Source organism: Arachis hypogaea, chromosome 15 (genome assembly GCF_003086295.3).
Source record: "Arachis hypogaea cultivar Tifrunner chromosome 15, arahy.Tifrunner.gnm2.J5K5, whole genome shotgun sequence".
Taxonomy (NCBI): domain Eukaryota; kingdom Viridiplantae; phylum Streptophyta; class Magnoliopsida; order Fabales; family Fabaceae; genus Arachis; species Arachis hypogaea.
Genome location: NC_092050.1, coordinates 153049228 through 153071358, shown reverse-complemented (window position 1 = coordinate 153071358; position 22131 = coordinate 153049228). Strand labels below are relative to the sequence as shown.

Below are 22131 nucleotides of genomic sequence, written 5' to 3'. Positions count from 1 at the left end.
ACTAGTTATATATTTATTTTTATTTGGTTCTAACTTCTAACATATGAAAGGGTTATTAAAAAAAAGTGACTTTAAACTTAGTAGTTAGTATGACTTAGTTAATTCTGTAACATATAACTTGAGAAAAAAAAGGCTAAAAATTTTGCAATGCACATACAAGCTGCACAAACATGAAATTTTGAACCAATATAAACTGGGAAAAGAAAAGACCAGTTGTAAGTGTTTTATGAACTTTCTAAATTGCATGCTCACAATAATGTTACCAACCCAATCTAAACCGTATAAATTATTTAATATAAATCTTAATGGTTATGAGATTTGAAATACCAATGTGTCAGGAAAGGACAATGACATACTTGAAAACCTTCCTATAGTACTATAGTAGTGTATCAAAAAAATAGTGCAAATATAATTTCTTTTTTTTTTTAATTAGCATCCAGTCTTTTATTGTATAAATTAGTTATTTATGCAAAAAAAATAAGATTGTGCAGAAACATTGTTTGAACGTCCAACAGAAATGTACCAAAAAGAAATGCTCTAATTCAACAAATTCAACTGAATTAATATTGATTATTCTGAAATACAGCAATAAATCATTGGAAATTTTAGTTCGTCTTTCAATGAAAAGACATTTTTTTTAGTGGAGAGTATAATGGATTACATCATTTATAAGGTTTTCAAGTCAATGTCATTTAGACGGGAAGGAACAAGTTCAATTGGTTGTAACACAAATCCTGCTTGGTCACATTCTTGTTGTAGCTGCTTTACCTGAGAATCCCCATGGGGACAATATACGACAACAGCTCCTCCACTACCTGTAAATTTTGATGCAGCTCCAACTTTTCTAGCTACCTCTACCATTTTGATGTTTAAATCACCAAGAGCAGCATCTCCAAACATTGACCTATACAATATCCCATAGGTACAGAACATGCATAATTTAGAGGATTTAGCTATTTCGTGTTCTAATGACATATTTTAAGAATATAATAATAGAAACTTTTAAGTTTTTAATGTATTCAATGCATTCGAAATGTAAATAAATTTATCTTTTCAACATCTTTTAATAAAATATTTATTTTTATGGTATTCTTAAACTGTGCTCTTAGGCTACATGTAAGCAAGACCCTAATTTAGATTATGTTAATTGTATTGGTAGACCACAGTAATGTTTAGTAGACCTGCAAGATGAAGAGATTAGTCTAAATGCTAATCATGGTTTGGTGGTTTTGATAATGAGAGCTTGTCAAAATAAATATTAACTTACTATCAATATTTAAACTGCACCTTATAAGTTAAAAGAATCATATGTAAGTTTCAAAACTGATTTTTTTGTAACTGCTATCAGTCACAGATAAATTCATCTATCTTAGATGACAAAGATAAATTGAGTTACCTTCGCAGGTCAAAATTCCGATTCATGAGTGCTGCAAATTTAGAATAATCCTTTTCTTCTAATGCCTTTCTTCCTTCTTTTGCTAAATTTGCAACTTCTTTCATTGATGATACAATGAACTCTTCACCATTTAGCCACCTCTGCCTTACTTGACTATGAACCTACATGTTACTGTAGCTTAAAATTTATAAATGAAAAGAAAATCATGATGCAAGTTCTGAAGTGGAAAGTCCTTTTTCTATTACAAGATTTGTAAGAGTATGGCTTTTATAATGTTGCCACCCAACTTAATTATCTTTTATATAGTATATATATAGATCAATCCAATGCTAACTAATTGGTAATCCTCTTGTAAGGACTATTCTTTGCCAAAGAGATTAAGGGATGTGATTAATAGCCGGAGGCAGGGAACATAATAAAGTAATAGCAGACTATTAAATTATTCCACGTGACTAACCTTCCCAGAATCACTAGGATTCTCAGCATAGATTAGATGCAGAGGTGGGAGGAGATTCACATCCAAAGGCTCATAAACTCCATGCCCCAGTTTATCCATGTTTTCCTTGCTGAAATCCTATAAAAGCACCCAAACAAAGTCAAATGACTTATTAGCATTCATTCATCATTCACCTCTGAAATATATCGTTTGATAGAAATTACAAGGAAACATACCATGTAAACTAGGCCCCCATAGACTTGTGCGACACGATCCTGAAGACCAGCAACTATGCCTAGCTCATTCTCTGCCGCGAGGACAAGGCCAGGCCTCACCTCAACCTTGATTAGATGACGGACATCATAGAAATCAAGAAGGCAGTTTAAGGCAGCACAGACAATTGCACTAGAACCTGAAAGTCCTGTCTGAAAGGTCAAATTTACAATAAGCAACAATGACTCAGCAAAATGAGAAATTAAGGAAAAAAATAAAAAAAAAGGAATATATTAAAATTATAGCAAAAGAAAATAATAAATATCAGGATAAGACAACGGATAACATCGGCAATGATAATTATAATCAGGAAAAAAGAAATCTTCCTAATTTCAACGGACTGCAATTGAGATCAGTATGCAAACAGTTCAAATGAAATACTTCAAATAGATTACTATGAAGAAAAAGCTCAGCTCAAGCGGCAAGTAAGAATGTAGACATAGATTTTGGTAACCATTACCATTAGGAGTTAGGACAAATGTTAAATATTACAAAATTATTCTAACGTTTTCAGAAAATAATACAATGCATTATATTATAGTCACTAGAACCCTAATAAAAATCAAATTTCTATCTGATACTTTTCATGTTTGAAATTTGAATCCTCAATTAACATAAAACGTTTAAATCGAATAACAATAATCCAATCCCTAAGCAGTGCAACACAATCATCATCGTCATCAATGTTTAATTAAACAACGCGGTAACGCAATTGCAATATCTTCCAAGTTTCAACAAAATTGAGAATAATGGAAATTAGAGCAAGCAAGCTAGTACCTGACGAGGTATATCAGTATCATAAGAGAGAGTAAAATTCTTCTCAGCGAGACTAATGGAATTCTCCTTGCAGTAATTGTGGAAAACCTTGCAAATCGCCATAAGCAACCGTACTCCACCATAGTAACCTTCATTATTCAACCTATTCACCTGCACATGCACATGCAAATCAGAATCAGAAATCAACGGTGAGGATGAGATCGGATCTGATTCAATGAGATCAGAAAAAAAGAAAGGCGATAGATCTGACCGACCAATTGAGGAAGAGAGGTGAAGCGGACGAAATCGTGAATAGGATGCGGCTGAATTAAGAGGTCGTTGGAAGGGTGGAGGGTGACGGTGGCGGAGAAGTTGGCGAGGCTGAGAGAGATTGTGTTGCCGTAATACACGTCGCTTGGGTTGCCGAGAAGCCCCACGCGCGCGTAAGCCTTGTGCTTTATAACACCCTCTCCTTCCATTGCTATTTTCTCTCTTTCCTTCTTTCTTCGTTTTCTTCCAAATTGCTTTATATAAATTACTGTGAGTTTCTGCAATCATCTTTGTTTGTTTGTTTTGCTTACACACTATAAATGGAAAGCTGAGGTGGCATGGATTGCATTGCAACTTTCGGATAAGTGCTAACTATATTTAGTTATTTATTACATTCAGTTGTTAAGGGTTTGTTTAGACGTTAATTTTAAAAAAGATTTTTTTTTAAAGATATTTTTTTAAAAGTTTTTTTATAAAAATAAAAATGATTTTATGTTTACAAATTTGAATTTTTTAAATTTAAATTTTTATTTTAAAAGATAAAATGTGATCTTTTAATATTTTTTTATATTTTATTTATTTATGAAATTGAGAGATTATAATTTATCTTTTAAAGTGAAATTCAAAATTTAGAAGATCCAAATCTAATATCTCATATAAATAAAAAAATTTATTTATCAATTATGGACTTATTTGGGTGAGCTTTTAAGAAAAGATTTTTTTTAGTTATCTTTTTTTAAAAGATCTTATGGAAAAGTAAAAGTAATTTTATGTTTGGGTATCTCGTGTAAAAAGATCTTTTTATCTATCAATTATGTTTGGGTTTAATAATATAAAAGTACTTTTTGTTTATTTATTACATAAAAAATATTTTTTTAAAGAAAAAATATCTTTTAAAAAAAGATATAAATTACAACTTCTCAAAAAAAATGTTTTTTTTATTTTTCTAGTGCTTTTACTTTTACTACTAAAAATTTGTGAAACACGCTAAAAAATTAAAAAAAAATCTTTTTCATTAAAAAATCTTTTTTTTAACAAAATAATGGTGCCCAAACAAGCACTATGTTTGGATAAAATAAGATAAAAATACCTTTTTGTTCATTTATTATGTAAAAAATATCATTTTTTAAGAAAAAAGATTTTTAAAAAATATGTAAATTGTAACTTCTTAGAAAATATATTTTTTTATTTTCTAGTATTTTTACTTTTACTATTAAAAATTTACCAAACACACTAAAAAATAAAAAAAAAATTTTTCATTGAAAATTTTTTTATCAATTTAATAGCACCCAAACAAACACTTAAACAAAAATATTATTACAATAAAATTAATGTTTGTTATATTTTTAAGTGATAAATTAATAGTATATTTGATTTTATTTTTGTGTGAAGATATTTATATAATTATTGAGAAATACACATAAAAAATTAAAATAAAATTCAATATTTAGAATTTTTTATTTTTCTTAATTTTTTATCATTCAGACATTAACATAAAAATAACTCATATTTAGAAAAAAAATTATCTCATGTTTTTAACTAAGTGTTAAAAAAAGAATTATTTTCTAATTTTTTTAAATATATCTTCACAGTTCACATATTTAGTACATTTTATATTTTAGAAATGAAGGTATATATTTATTTTTTAGAATATATAACACTAACGCAGAAAAAGTTCACTCAGTCTGGTAAGGCAGATTATTACATAATGATTAATGAGCACCTGAATTTTACTGTTCTAGAACTCCCAAATTAAACGGCAGCAACCCTAATTATAATGATAAAAAAAAGGGTGCGAGTTAAGCTGCAGTTGAATATAAAAAATTAAAAATAAAATTCAAGGGAAAGGAGAAAAAAAAAAGTGATTGGTTGTCTTTTCATCCAAATAAAAGTTGTGGTTAAATATCTTAAAATTTATAAAATATTATTTATATATTAAAATTAATTATTATATATTTTTATATAAATATAAAAATATTATTTAATTCATTTTTAATATATATTTTATATTATAATATAAAATTGTCTTTTTTACCTATATACGCATGAAAAAATCATTTATACTCAAAATGCGCATGCATGAAAAGTATTCTCAAAATACGCAGCTTTGTTTTCGACTAGGCATCCACGAATTGGATAAATACACCATTTCAACTCTGCTACATGCGAAATGGTTAAACTCGGTACTGTGCGTGTCAGAGGCTGCAATTCATGTCTGCCAACCACAAAATGGAACAGGTCAGGTGGGGCACCCACGAAATGGCCCAATCCATCCCTGACACCCGCGAATTGGAAACCTCAGAGGAGCTAGCCACGAAATGGCCCAACTAGGGACTGGCGCACACGAAATGTGGCCTGAAGGAAGCAGTTCCCGTACGAGCTTCGAGTGGCTGGTTTGGCAGGCAACGTTTTGAAAGCTTGTAGCTGCATGAATATAAAAGGGGTGAACGGGAGGGACCATAACCGTGTGGTAGGAAAATAGGAAACAAGAAGTGTGATTTTTTTGGTGGGGTTAAAATATTGAAAAAAAAAATTAGTATTTAGTAAAATGAGTGGTAGTGGAATCAACGTAGAGGAAAATCTTAATAAGTTGGATGAATTTTATATTTCTGCGCATTTACATCTGAAGGTCAGTTTTTTTATTAGTAAAAAAATAATTGTGATTAATAATAAATTTATAAATTGAATAATTGTGTTTTGTCCCTTCTCTATTTCAGCCGGCATGTGTGCTAACTCTGCATGGCACACTAGTCGACGTCTTTACTTTAGATCAAGCAGATCCAGCCAAGGAGATTAGTTAGCAAATGCTTGAACCGTATTTAAGAAGAGTTGGATTCTATTATGCGTCTTTGATAAAGCGTTTTGAATACGATAATCCACTGATTAGTGCGCTTGTGGAAAGATGGCGTCATGAAACCCACACGTTCCACCTCCCATAGGGTGAGTGTACTGTTACTTTGGAAGATGTTGCTATGCAGTTGGGGTTACCAATTGATGGTGAGCTGGTGAGTGCCACTCTGAGATCTTGGAGTAAGTTCCATCAGAGGGATATTTGGCAATGGTGTGAAGAGCTCCTTAGCGAAGTTCCTGATGGGCATGTCAGGACCACGAAGTATAACATAAAATTGAAGTGGCTCAGAAGTTGACTCCAATAGATGCCTCTTGACTCTCCTGAGGATGGTATGCACGTTGTTATATTATATATTTATTGGGGGCGTTCTACTTCCGGACAAGGTGAACAACACGGTTTACGTTCGTTGTCTTCCTCTCTTGGCCAACTATGACACCATTAGTACCTATAGTTGGGCAGTGTCGTTCTCTGTTGGTTATATAGAGCCATGTACCCAGCAACTGATTATAACGTCGAGGGAATGGCTGGCTGTCATACGTTGCTGATGTCATGAATATAATTCAGGCTTCCTTTTTGGGCACCGGATGTGACGAGTCCATATACATTTCCATTAGCTACAAGGTAATATATTATGTGACATAACATGTGTGGTTATGAGTTTGTGCTATTTCATGTGCGTCGGTATTCAAATAAGGTTATGACCAACATGTTTCTTTATAGGTGCGCGGGTAAGAGAGGAAAGAATGACTACGCTGAGCAACGCTTGCTTAGGCACCGCCTGAGTTGGACACTCTGAAAGTGGATGAGGTCATTATTCACGCCGTTTGTTAGAGCAGGATTATCTTTTCACAAGTAGATTCGTTTAACATTTTTCGGGATGTTCAGTATTTGTAGTTTACGTGGATGCTGTACAGGGATGCACGTATTCTGTCGAGAGTGTCTGCAGAATTTCTTGGAGCCCCACATGGTGGTTTCTATACTGCGGTCATGCCACTAATATTGTTCCAGTGGATCGAGATTGTTAACATCGACATATTCATGCGGCAGCTTGGCGGAAAACAAGGTCCGTCAAACCCTCCGTTGTTAATATCATTCTCATGTGACCGTAGCGATGACCCTCGTCGCGGTGTTGGAGCCATTTCAATGGCTCTAAACCTCTAATCCAAGCCATCATTGTCGGGGAGGTGGCAGGATCCTCAGCGTTGATTAACTCAAGGTAGTATTGCGCCTACTCTTGCGTCTTCGAGTATACCGCGTTAACAAGGTGCCTTTTGGCTTCCTTGCTCCTGAAGTTTGTTGCAAAGTTAAAGGCAATATGTCTGACACAATAAATATTGTGTTCCCATCCACACCCATCTCGCTCCAGCACAGCCTTTATAGCTGCATGCTTGTCAGAGATAAGTAGAATCCCCAGCTGAGTAGCCACATGCCTCCTTAAGTTGGTCAGAAAGAAGTACCACGAGTATGTGTTCTCCCTTTCCACAAGCGTGAAAGCTATGGGAAGTATGTTGTTGTTTCCATCCTGTCCTATTCCCATCAATAAGGTGCCCGTGTACTTACCATACAAGTGTGCTCCGTCAATCGATACTAGTGGCTTACAGTACTTGAATGCTTCAACACACGATGGGAATGACTAGAACACTTGATGAAACATGACACTGTCATGGTCGAGCGTGTTTCTGACGTAGTATGGTCAGGTTTGAAGATCGACAATTGTACCTACGACGATATTGCAAATTTATCAAAACAAAGTAGCAAACACAAACAACGACGCAATCTTACAAAAGTCACGCGTATTTTCTTACCTGGAATGAAAGCTTGCAATGCGTTAAAATATCTCCGCAACTGGTTGTATGAATCATCCCAGTCTCCATAGATTCTGGCTATTACCTTTTGCTTTGCTAGACAAACCTTCTTGTAAGACACCTTGTATCCGTGCGCTGACTCCACAGAACCCTGCAACACCTTTATGCAAATGGTCGTGTCTGCCTGAACCATGGGGAATATGTGCTAGCATATGACATTGCTATCAAGTTGAGCATGATCTTGTGACGTCACAGATGCCAAACAACTGTGAGCACCTTGGTATTTTCGGATTTCTCAAAATACGGAAGCCCTCGTCTTCACAATTCTTACCATCCAATGACATTGGTCACCAAAAAGTTTGCATCAACATACATACCGAGTATGATCTGACTCTATCACTTTGAATTCTATACTTCTACGAATGTTATAGTTCTTAACAACAAGCATCGCTGTTTCTTTATTCAGGAATTTCAAGCCGATCTCCAGCTCCATTTCACCGATCAAAGCATAGTTGCTCGATATGTCTTTTACAGTAGTCGAGTTCATTGGACCAAGACTCAGTTGAAGATAGTGGTCGGGAGTGCTGCTGGAAACACCGCCTACCCCCATCATATTTATCGGTTCGACCCGAGTTGGGATAACCCTTTTCGCCCTGAAGCGGTTGGGTTTTTGAAACAACTTCTGCTTCCTCTCTGCTATCACCCTCAATCTCATCTTCGTCAGAAGAGTCAGCCAACCCGTCTACAATACCTTCCAGAGATGCAACATGAGTGGTGAGGGAGAGACATCCATGAATATTTTCTGCATTTTGGGCCGGCGCCACGAAGGCATTAAAAGAGGGACTCCGAGTCCTACCAATCTCCGGAAAGGGAATGGCTTCACCAGTGCCGAAATTTTGCATTTCCTCCACGTTATTCGAACTAGATGAGCTACCCCCACATCTTGAAGCTTCACACAAAGTTCCATGGAATAGATGCTTTCAATGCTACGATGAAACAAAAACATCATCGAAATATGTTGGTCATATTTAATATGCATTTTCTGATATGCAAACGAACTGGCTACTACAACTGGCATCCTGTAAATTAGGGTACTGATCTCCTTTTTCCCAACCAACCCAGTGTTCATCAGAATCAGATTTTTAAGTTGTTGCAAAGATGAATTTGGGGGAATCATTAACCAAAGTAGGTCACCATACATAAATGTCACACCTTCGACTGTATGAGAAATTTCTCCATCCGGATATACAACCACATAAATGTGTTCAGAGGCCATTTCCACACCAAAAATTGATGATACCAAGCTCTATGGAAATGAAATTCGCGGAGAGGAAGAGAAAGTAGAAAAGTGAGAATCGGAATTGTGGCATCACTTCTGCAAGAGAAGGGTTTATATAGCCTAGCTTTCGTTCTAATTCGTGTGTGGTACACACTTAGTTGCTTCATTTCGTGTGCGGTACACTAGAAACGAGGTGTCCATTTCATGTGAGCCAACTTGACATGCTCTCCATTTCACGTCTAGCATGGCACCATTTTGCGTCTATCGTCCTTGGGTTTGTATGTCCATTTTGCGGCTGCCATGCATGACATGAGAGCTCCATTTCGTGACTGGTGCAGCAGAGATGGTGTCTCGAATTCACGGGCACCAAGGCTGAAATGAAGTTTAATTCCATTTCGTGGTTGGCCTCCATGAAATGGAGCTGCGCTTTTGAGAACAATTTCCACCATGCGCATTTTGGGAATAAATGATTTTCTCATGCGTATATAGGTAAAAATGCCTATAAAATTTATATCTAAACTAAACACGGAGGAACCTGGCCTAAAGCACCATATATAGATGTGTATATTGATGATTATCTCATATGGTTCAGAATAAGAATTGAGTAAACAATTTAAATTTAGATTCAACAGATGTGATTGATCCCAAAGGTACAATGTTGTATTTTCGTTTGAAGATAAGATGATATTTTGTGATATGATTAGCCACTGAAAATATATTTAGCAATTTGTAATAATAACTGGTATGATATTGTTAGACTAATTTTTTTTTGAATTGTAGTAATGTGTATAACTAATTACTATAATTGTTAGAGTAGTTTTTTTATATTATATCGTATAAAATTATGTAATTTTATAACTATTTTATTTTTTTTATTAAAATGTTAGTTTCTATTTAATAATTATACACATGTTCATATTTTATAATATATTTTAAATTTATTTTTTATGGTAACTTTTTTATTTGTTTATTAAGATTCAAGATTATTAAAACTTACATATCTAAATATATTAGACGTTGTCATTCAATTGATGTTAAATTTTTAAATGAGACTCAATTTAGACGTATATCTCATATTAAAACAATATAAGAATATTTTACAATGTTAACAATTTTGGTTGAAAGATGACATTTCGATATATATATTTTCAATCTTTTAACTGATGAATACACCACAATTTTAGAAGATGTAGCAATGATTTTTAGCCTCCGAAATAATATTGTACCATACCAATTTCACGATTAACAATAAGCAGTTATAACCTCCTAATGGATGAGTGCACAAATCAATTTAAGAGTGCATCCACATCAAGGAATTACAGAAAATTTTTATTAAATTGACGTGATTTAGGAGTTATAAAAATAGTTTTAACTTGATTGATATTGATGTCATACAAATGTATATCAAAACTCACGTTATGACCCTATTTGGTACAACGTTGTTCTGTGATAAATCTAACATTGGAGTCCATTGAAAATTTTTACCATTACTCCATAACTACAACTGAATAAGAAAATTTAGTTGGAGTTTAGCATGTCTTGTCCATTTGTATCGATTATTGTGTCGGACAACACGTTTTGATTATAAAGACATAGATAATTCACTACTTCTTCTCCAAGTATGAGTTTGAGAGCGGATGTCTTTACTAGCTTTATTTTTTCGATCCCCATGATTTCCACTAGCTTGCCGATATTGTTAATTGTATAATATGATGCATATGTGTTTTAATTTTATACTTTTTATTTCATTTTTTTTTATTTCACATAATAACTTAGTTACTTGAGTAATAAAATTTGTGTCAATAGGTGGATTAATTGGATAATTCCATCAAATGATTTAAAAATTGGATAACAAGACAGTTTAGGGAGATACTTAACACAATGGAAGATGCTATTAGAGTGAAAATTCATATAGTAACTGTCATTTAATCTTTACTTAAAATATTTAGCATCTATTGTACTCATAAGTTGTCCTGAAATGTGTTTATTGCCGTGTTGATGCAGTTTGTTTGAAATTTATACAATTACGACAAGCTTCCTCCCCACTTGGTTTTAGCCAATGTCCGTAACGATGGAAGAATATGGAATACAACGGGTCCTCTAATCTCATTATTTGAGTGTGTAGAGTGACAAGACAATTCGATATGTAACAAAGTATTCTAAGAGTCGCAACAAATTTTGGTGGTGTCCATAATAATGTCTTAATAGGTCCTAAAAATTTGAATTGGATCATAGCGCACGACAAGTGAATATCAATATGGCAAAACAGATATAATCACAAACTTTAAAATCTCAATCCAATCATTACTTATGATACATCCAAGTTTTATATAAATTGATACAGAAGTCAATTTTTTTGTCACTTATTACTAGTCCAAAACAATATTCGTGAAGACTAACCATTACGGACAACCACAGGCATAAGCACAATCACAACTAAATTCATAACAACAAGTGCATCAACATTTGAATGTAAAAATTATTATTTCTAACCAAAATTAATTATTCATATAATTAAATTTATTAAAAAAAACTTTTAATATTTCAATATTACAATTATAAACATATTATTAACGTTAGTAAAAATGATTTTAAAAAATATTAATTATAACTTTTAATATTTCACTCTTATTAATCACATATTATTTTTGTTATACCTAAATATTACAAAAAATTATAACATAATCTAAAATTTTAACTAATCATATTAATTTTATATTAACTCTAAATATATTAAAAAACTTTTACTCTACATACCACTGGGAGGGGTCTTCGGACTCTCCATTCACACACTTCACATTCTTCTTCTCCTCCATTCCCTTTATTACTTTGTAAATATTTTAGTCATGAATCACTAACTCTTTTCATTAGGAAAGAGAGCTTTTTTGCAATTTAATGGATTAATTTGTTTTCATTCTTTCTCTTCTCTTCATTTTTCTTTGATTTGCTAGAAAGATTTGCGTTCTTCATTCAAGAACTCAATTATCAAGGGAAAGAGATTGAGTTCATATGAATTCTATGTAAACTTTGGAAAAAGAGATCATAGAATCATACTTGAAAATCTTTCTCACACTTGAATAGGTTTGGGTTTGGGTTGGATATTGTGATATGTAATCTTTCTAATTCTTGGATTTAGAAAAGTGTGTGGTATAATTAGGAACCAATCTTCGTCTCTTCTCATGAGCAATTAGATTAAGAAATTGGCAACTGTTCAAAGTTAGAGAAATTGAATTACCAAGGAATTGTGATTCAATTACTCATGATTGCCAAGAGATCAATAAGTTGCATGATTGAAGATGAGATGTAAAACAATTGATTCGAAGAATAATATCTCTTGATCCCAATGTTCATTTTATCTTTGGTTCTTATGTTTATTTTATAGTCATTTATTTTATTGCACTTTACTTTTTCGTACTTTACTTTTCTTGTCATTTACTTTCTTGCACTTTATTGCTTCCTTTAATTTCATGTCATTTACATTTTTAGTTGCTAATCACTCAATTATGTTTGTGTAACTAGAATAATCAATTAACTATTACTTGCTTAATCCTTTAATCTTTGTGGGATCGATCTCATTCTTACCTTTTAATTTTTTTATTAAAGCATTTATCCCTAAATAACATATTAAAAAAATTACAGCATTAATTACTAATATTTTAACTAAGTAACTAAACTAAGGTTTTAAAGTTTAAACTACATTAACAAATTTTAATACAATAACAGTCTCTAAACAACACTAACTAATACTAATTAAAATTAATATTAAATAAATTAACTTATTTATATATATAAAATAGTTTAAAAATTAAATAATATATTTTTTAAGTTTAGTGAAATTACAAATTATTATTTTTATTTTTATTTTTTAAACTTTATTAATCACATTCACAATTAAAAAAAAAAGCAAATTTTTTCTTTCTCTATATTAAAATTTGGTGAGTAAAGATGAAAGTTAGAAAATAACTGCAGCTTTTTTTTTATTTAGACTTTAGTTTTGATATCACTGAGTATAGGAAAAGAAAATAAGAAAATAACGTTCTACGAATGTCTCCTTCCAACGCAGCTGTATGTTAAGATTTTTGGCGTCTCTCCAATAATTCTTCTTTTTAGGAGGTCAAAATCCTCTCAATACCGTATCTTTAAAAGACGAAAATGCCCATCAAATTTTACCTCTATTTTTAATGCTGTTCTCACATTTTTTTACAAACTACCAATTTGTCTTTACTATTTGGACTTATTGCCTGTACTCAACGATTTCGACTTTTTTTTTTTTTATAAATCTAAGTTATATAGCAAATAAGTCATTTCCAGAAAAAAAAGGGATCAGACTCTATTTATTTATCTGAAAAATCATTCTAATACTGGTCGACTAATAATTTATTTATTTAATTTATCTTATGCTTCGGTAGCATCTAGCTTCTAGCCATTCTCTTTCCGGTGCAAAGCATAAGCATGGAATGAGCTAAGAGAATGCAGCGTGTTTGAAGACAAACCAAATATGTAAACGGTGGTTATAGGTGTATCGTCTCCTTCAATAAAATAATTTATTTAACTCATGGTACTTCTATTAAAAATTATAAAAAAATATAATAATAATAATAATAATAATAATAATAATAATAATAATAATAAACAATATGAACAATAAATTATTAAAAAAATAAAACTAAAATAAAAATTTATATCATAATTAATTATTTAATTTTAAATTTTAAAATTTGAAAATTAGAATTAACATTTAAAAGCATTCAATCTACCAACGGTTATTTCTAATCTCATCATAAACTCTAATATACGTCTTTGCTGTCATCGTAGCCCTCACCTCACGCCGCTGCACTCCCGTCGGCCGCACTAATGCCGCCACAGCCTCCCTCCATAGCAAAGGTCGATGAACTCTACATGTAGATCGATCCGCCCCCGTTGCACGAAGCGATAACAACTAAGGAAGAAAGCGAAAGGTAATATATATTTTTTCTTCTTGGTTTGGGTGCTGTTTGACATGGTCTCCGACATTGCTGTAGATGATCTTTTTCGGCCGATCTTCGAGGGGATATTCACTTTTTAGTCTTTAAACGAGGATAAGCCTTGAAAGCTTTCACAAACTCTTTCTTTGGAATCCATGTGCAGTGCAAGCATGAGAGTCCCTTCCACTTAACAAGGTATTGTTTCACAAATATTTACTTTGATTCTAAATTTGTGGCATCATCATCAGCAGCTGCAGTAGGACAATCTAATATTTTATCAATATCATTGAGTGGCCTAACACATTTAAAGCGCCTCCAGTTGTCTGAAATGGGAGACCACTGCATGGAGCGCCGGCCTTACCATCGCAATTGCAGCTGGCGCTACATAGCAAGTCCCGTAACGGAAGTGACGCGTGGGCGTGGAGTGAAGGGAGCTTGGTCATAGTTGCTTCTTATGTTCATTCATCTTTTTCTTTTTCTATTTCAATGGTTAGTTTATGATGATCATTTTAATAGGTATGTGAATGGTTATTTTAATTTTTATGTAGATGATTATTTTGATTGGATTGGATGTAGTTATATATAATTAAAATATGTTGGATATTCAATTCATTAGGTATACGGATGATTATTTTTATCTTTAAGTAAATGGTTATTTTCACGGATGAGCGATGCCGGTAACGGCGTGTGGCAAGCCAAATATCAATGGTAAAATGGGATGATTATTGATTAATGTTGGGTGGCAGCAGGTTGAAAAAAAGAGGGTATTAAAATGAAATGTTTTGGTAAATTGGGATTTAGAATGGTTTTTTTTTTTTGGAATAACTAAATGAATTTTTTTTATTTAGATAATTTATAAAATATTTTTTATCTTTTACATGTATTAAACTAAATTTATAGTCCATTATTCACATTATTTAAATTTTTCATTGTCTCTCTAACAAAATTGATAAATAATATTACGTGAGACATTCTTAATATTAACTATTTAATATATAAATTTTTACGATGATAATTTGTTTACAGTTTTAAGAAAAAGTTAATATTTTTTTTGTTTAAATTCATTCACCAAAATCATTTATTAGATACAAGTATATTCAAATAAATATATATCCACATAGTTCTTAAAACAGTATAATTAGTTAATACAAATTAAAATATAGTATATGTCCTTTTATAGAAAAATAAGACTCTAAATAATAAAGGCTAGAATAAATAAATTTTACAAAATACAATCGTTTTAGCAAAGAATTTTACCATCTGTTCCGCAGCTTTATAATGGATTTTTCTATCTGTGTCTCTGAAAAAAGTTAAAAAATTTTAGGGTAAGAATAAATCTATACATTCTCAGCAGAAAATAGAAATATCGTAAAAATAAAAAATAAATTATAAATAATTAACTTTAATCTAAAAAAAATTATTTTTATCACACTTTTATTTTGTTTCACTTTTAAATATTTTTTAAAATTTTGAATATTTTTTAATAATTGATTATTTATTAGTTAAAAAGAATTGACTTTTAATACTATTTTCCCTCTTTTATATTCAAATTTTATAAAAATTTAATAAATTTAATTATCAAGACATATTTAGTAATTATTGTATTAATAAAATTTAGGATAAAATATTATTTTTGTCTTTAAAATTTGTCAAAAATTTTAAAAATATCCTTAAATTTTATTTTGTTTTAATTTTATCCTAAAATTTTCTATTTGCATCAAATATAATCCTAACAACTAAAATTTTAAAAAGTTTATGATCAATCAAACAACAATGCATGATAAGTTGACAACCACTACAAGAAAAAAAATATTTGTAACTAAAAAAATTGTTACAAAAAATCGAAATTTTGAAATAAATTAAAACAAAAAGTTTTTATAACAAAAAATGGAACTGTTACAATTCAAGGTAATATTTTATAACAAATTTTTCTGATACAAAAAAATAAAAGTCGTTACAAAAGTGATAACAAATTTTTATCTTCAAAATATTTTTTGTGACAATATATTTTTTCCTATCATAAAATTTTGTTACAAAATATAACTTGATTTTGTAACATTTTTTTCTTTAGTTACAAAATACTATTTATTTTGTAATAATTTTTTTAATACAAATTACACGCATAATTTGTCAAATTATATTATTTTTTAATTAGTTAATATATTAACTAATTTACTCAACAAGTCAACATTCATATAATATATAATAATATAGATAGTTCAAATATCTTTCATTTAACTAAGAGTGTTTTATAAATCTTCAACATATTATAAACTTTAAAGTACAAACTAACAAGACACATTGAAGAAGCCTAATGAACTAGATAGATACATAGGACAAAAAAATAAGGAATTATAAATCTCCAAAAGTAAACTACAAATTACAAACCCATCATGTTCATACATCTTCTTTCTCATGGAGAAGCTTCTAATAAGTGCCATACATCTGAAAAGACAACCAACAATAACAATATGATGTCAATTAATGCAATTCTAAAAAATTGTCTAGAAAATTTGAGCTTTACTGTCTCTAGTACCTAGAGTTTCAAATTGTTCTGTTAGCACAAACATGTGAGAAAATCACACAGCCAACATAACCAAACGGTTCAACTCAAATTAAATGAGACCTGCAACATTGAAAACAAGACACTTTGCAGAACATGGTTCTTCACGTCCTGTCACCTAAGGTTTGAATCTCCATGAACAATGGCAGAGTTTTGCCAATATCAACAATCTGCTGAAATTCAAAACCCTATTGCATTACTAACCGAAGGCATAAGCACATGCTTATCAAAGCATCAATATCATCATCACAGAAATTATACACCCATCCTAGATTTTTCATTCAACAAAAAAAATCAATATACTTGGCAAATGAACAAAAAAATTTACAGCAACAAAAGATTTAGCTAAAACTTTTGCAACAACTTCATCTTTTGTTACAAAATATTTTAAAATTTTGCAACAAAATACTAGTTCGTTACAAAAGTCAATATAATTTATAACAAAAAAAATCAAGTCGTTACAAAATATCAAAACATTTTGTAACAAATTGTATTGTTATTACAAAACATTATTATTATGTAACCATTACTAATTTTTGTTACAAAAAATAATTTTTTGTAACAATTTTAAATTTGTTACAAAGTTTTTGTTACAAATATTCTATTTTCTTGTAATATGTCTTATTTACTTGTATTAAAAGTTATTTATGAAATTATTGTTGATTTGATCTTAAATTTTTTTAAAAATTAGTTATCACGAATATATTTAATACAAATAAAAAATTGTTACTATAAAATTGAAGAGACTTGCTACACATACAAGTCTTTTTAGCATACAAGTCTGTCCAAACCCAACAAAAATAACTCTCAATTCAAAGAACGTGTAAAGTGTAAATACGCGCTTTTTCAACTTTGAATAGCGCAAAATGAGAAACGGTTCTTCTTTAACGTTTATATTCCACATTTTTCCTCCTGCTCCTTCTCCTTCTTCTTTGCATTCCTCCTCATTTTTCTTCGCATTCCTTCTTCTTGTTCTTCGCATTTTCATCCTCATCGTGGTTTTTTTTATTGTTGTTATTGTTGCTGCATTTTTTTCCTCCTCCTCTTTCTATTGATTTTGCGATATTATGTATTTTTTCTTCTTTGTTTGATTTTTTCTCCCAAGAAGAATTATAAGAAAACGAAATAAGAAGATGAGGAAGAAGAAGCAGTAGAAGATCAGATGAGAAAGAGGAAGAAAAAGAGTTTTGAATTATGCAGAACTTATTAAAATAAAAATACACCCAAATATCTTCGTGTTACACCCAAATTTGCTGCAAATACAGAAAAATATTTCCTCTAATACTGCATTTTTTTCTTCTTTTTTTCCTTATTTCTTTCTTTCTTTTAGTTAAATGAATGTAAGTTCATCATCTTCCAAGTAATTTTGCAGCATTATGTGTTTCTTCTTCTTCTTTGTTTGATTTTTTTGTTTTTATTCTTGTTAAGAGAGTAAAATAAGAAGAAACTTGAGAAGGTAAAACAAAAAGAAAAAGAAGAATAAGAAAAAAAAGAAAAAGAAGATGGTGATGATGATAAAAAAAAAGAAGCAGCAGTAGAAGATGAAGAGGAGGAAGAGGAAGAGGAAGAATTTTGAATTATGCAGAACTTATCAGAATAAAAATACATCCAAAATTCTTAAAATACATCCAAATGTCTTCGTGTTATACCCAAATATTTTCGTGTTACACCCAAATTTGCTGCAAATACAGAAAAATATTTTCTCTAATGCTGCACTTTTTTCTTCTTTTTTTCCTTATTGCTTTCTTTCTTTTAGTTAACTGAATGTTAGTTCATCATCTTCCAAGTAATTTTGCAGCATTATGTGTTTCTTCTTCTTCTTTGTTTGATTTTTTTTGTTTTTATTCTTGTTAAGAGAGTAAAACAAAAAGAAACTTGAGAAGGTAAAAAAAAAGATAAATAAGAAGAAAAAAAGAAGATAGTGATGATGATAAAAAGAGAGAGCAGTAGAAGATGATTAGAAGGAAGAGAAAAAAGAAAAATTTTGAATTATGCAGAACTTATCAGAATAAAAATACACTCAAATATCTTCGTATTACACCCAAATATCTGCATATTACACCCAAATTTGCTGCAAATATAGAAAAATGTTTCTCTAATGCTACATTTTTTTCTTATGAATTGAACCATACTTCAACCACTTGATTGGATTCAAAACGATAAAAGGAAGAGAAGGAATTCCAATAAAAAAAGGAGAAAGAAGTAGTGTTGATGACGACGATAACGAAGAAGAAAAATAACGAAGAAGAAGAAGAACCTGCAGGGATATAAGAAGAAAAAAAAAAAATAAAATGCTTGTAAAAAAATAATTTATAAAGACTTGTATAAAAAAAATGTTTGTATGTGGAGAATAATTTAAAATTAAAATAAAATAAAATTTATAGATTATTTTAAATTTTTTATCAATTTTAAGGGTAAAAATATATTTAAAATATAAGACATTATTCGTTGAAATAAGTCTAAAATACTTATGCTTGCTAGTATAATAATATCATTCTAAGAAATCAATATAGTCACTTCCTCTTTTCACTTTCAAACAACCTTATCCTTTTGCTTTGAGTTCATTCACCCCACATACACAAGAAGACAAATAAATAAATAAACACAAAACAAAACATGTGAATTATTAGCGGCACCTTTTCAGATCTAATTTTCACATCACAATTCACAACATCTTCATCATGGAAGGAACTAACGACACGTGTGGGACATTTCAAAAGCCCTACCCAAGTTATGACACTGACAATGCACCAATTATTATAGTTTTGTTAATTTTAATTTGGTGATTTTCCATTTTGTTATTCAACACATTATTATATACCAGCCGAAGGACTTTGCCACGCTAAGGCATTTATCGTCTTAATTGGCAATTAAAAAAGGTCTTATGCAAAGTCCACGATAAAATTGGTCAGTAATATAGAAGTCCATGTCAATGTCAACAAATTTTAGCTCAAATTACTGCTGTTTGGTAAAATTTAGTTCGGTAAAGTATGTTTTTAGTTTTTTAAATTTGTTAAAAATTTTAAAAATATTTTTTAAGTTTTATTTTATTTTAAATTTATCTTAAAATTAAATTATATTAAATATATTTTTTATGGTTAACTTTTAAAAAATTTAAGACTCATTTAATAATAATTTTACAAGAAATATTTAACACAAGTAAATCAAATATAATTGTTATGTATTATTATTGGATTTATCATAATTTTTTAAAAATTTAGTTGTTAGAGATATATTTAATATAAATAAAAAATTTTAGGGACAAAATTAAAACAAAATAAAAATATATTTTATCCAATTTAGTTTTTAAAAGTAACTTATTAAAGTGAACCTTTTTAAAACTAATTTTTTAGAAATTGTAATAGTTATATTTAATCAATCAAAATCAATATATTTTTAATAAATATAAGTTACAAAATAATATTTGATAAAATTACTTATAATATTTTAAAATGATTTTAATAAACTATATTTGTTGAAAGTGCACCGCATGAATTGTAAGTTTAGAATGTCCTTGACGAAGATACTACCAGAAACATGGAAGTTACCATTGAGAAGATACCCAAAAATAGTAGCAAATGTGGACAAATTTTGTGAAGTTTTTCGACGATTTTATTTGTTCATGGCCAACTTGAGATGAGTTCTCTCAATAATTACAGATTCAATGATCACTGTGGCGAAATCAAATAATTTTCACTTTTAAATTCTGCACTTAATTAAGTGTTTTTTTCCATCCTTTTTAAATATTTTTATGCAGTTTATACTTTTCTTAAATTTAAACCATCGCCTAAGGTAAATTCAATTTACTAGGGAGGGTGCAGATCTTTTAAATTTTCCAATCATTGGTTTCTTTTCTCTTTTTTCCCGTATTGCCACGGAAAAATTAACAAGGTATATTAATTATTTGATTTTAGATATTATTGATGATGTATAATTTTTTCATTTAGTATGATTTTTAAACTCTGTCATATCTCTGAATCTTACTTTTTTCTTTAGTATTGATTATGCACTGATTTTATTAATTTTTTTTCATGATTTTATAGTTATTTTTGTAGTGTGATTGTGTTCACTATACATTAATTTATATTTTTTAATTATTATATTTTTTGTCCGTGTTCTTTCTGGCTAAATACAGTTTTAGTACCTAATTTTACAATATACATTAATTTAGAGACTTTAGTGATAGAATAAAATGATTCAATTGAGAATGAATATTAAAATTACAAAAAGAATACCAAAAGAATATAAGAAGAGTACATGTTTATCTTTAAGAGGATAGATCTAATTAATTTTAAAAGTAAAATTTATTAAGTATGATCAATTGAAATAATAACTAATTTGATTAGGTCCTTTACTTTTAATTCATTACATCCCGGCTACGGTTTTGCTGATCAACCACTTCTTCCCTTCTCAAGCAAACATTTTAGCTATTTTTTGAGGTAAGTCACATATTGTGCTTATTTAAAATACTTTTTATAAAAATACAATATTTTACAACCTTAATATGGTCTCCGTAGCTGATTATTTTGGCAGCTAAACAAATTATAATGTAACATCTAATTTTTTTGTTCGATTACTCTCTCTGGAGAGTAAAGAATCCTACCCCAAACCTCCTCAGAAGCCGCCGCCACCATCCCTTTTTTATGTTTATTTTTTCTTTATTGGATCTCTCTCTAATTAAAGGGATTAGCAATTTGCTTACTGAATTATTTATCTGAAACTAAGAGAGCATTTAGTTCAAAGATAAAGTAAAAAAATAGGTGCTTTCGCTAGTGATGTAAGTTGTTAATTTTTTACTATTAACTACTTTTTTGTATTTAAAAGACTACTTGAAGGTTGTAGAAGGCTCAGAGAAGGGGGTTGAATCTATGGCCTTCTTTTACTTTAATGAAATAAGGCTTTGCTTACAAATTTTTACTTAGAATCTGTTTAAACTGTGCAGCAAAAACCTTATAAGACAATTTCGTTTTATCTCATAAATAATAAAGAACAGAACTTAGAAGAAGATAAGAAGAATGACACAAGCATGAAGGATTAAAGTATTACATACACCAGTGGTGAAATTTTCACTATAGTTAAAGTATTACATACACCAATTCATAGGATTTACCCAATTCTTTTCTCTTAAGTTCTCAACTAACTTGACTTGGTTATGCTAATACATAATTCTTCACTTTAAGTGCTAACCCAACTTAGAAAGGGGGTACCTCACAGGTATAAGACACAAGACATCTGAAACACCTAAAGAAATCTGAAATCACTCTAGACTTTCCTCTCATGTGTTTCACTCAGCCTTTTACCTCTCAAGAAATTACAGAAATATATATATTGAAAATAAATTACAAACGATAAAACATGAAGGAGATTAATGCTTCAACAACCTTTGTTGCTATAAGTTGAACCGAATTCAGCTAACTCTAATTGAGTTTCTCATCTTGGTGAAATGCTTCTTTAACTTGGAAAATATTGTCCAAAGTTAATGAACTCTTCACAGAGAAGCTCTTTAGAACAATACCCAAACTGCCAAACATTGGTTCT

General features: G+C 30.1%; 1 protein-coding gene across 1 annotated transcript; it reads right to left on the bottom strand.

Annotated features, from left to right (window-relative positions):
• Positions 1-541: 541 nt before the first annotated feature.
• Positions 542-3519, bottom strand: LOC112751435 (glucuronokinase 1). The gene is made up of 6 exons (XM_025800581.2): positions 3137-3519; positions 2883-3032; positions 2069-2257; positions 1854-1970; positions 1397-1557; positions 542-904 (listed from the first exon to the last, which is right to left on the bottom strand). Exons 1-6 carry the CDS (start codon positions 3338-3340, stop codon positions 667-669), a joined length of 1059 nt encoding a protein of 352 aa, XP_025656366.1. The 5' UTR covers positions 3341-3519; the 3' UTR covers positions 542-666.
• Positions 3520-22131: the final 18612 nt, after the last annotated feature.

Coding starts and splice junctions, on each gene's coding strand:
- LOC112751435 (XM_025800581.2), bottom strand. CDS start 3,340: ATGGAAGGAGAGGGTGTTATAAAGCACAAGGCTTACGCGCGCGTGGGG. Junction 1,558..1,853: donor ATCCTAGTGATTCTGGGAAG/GTTAGTCACGTG, acceptor AGTAACATGTAG/GTTCATAGTCAAGTAAGGCA. Junction 905..1,396: donor CGGAATTTTGACCTGCGAAG/GTAACTCAATTT, acceptor GATATTGTATAG/GTCAATGTTTGGAGATGCTG.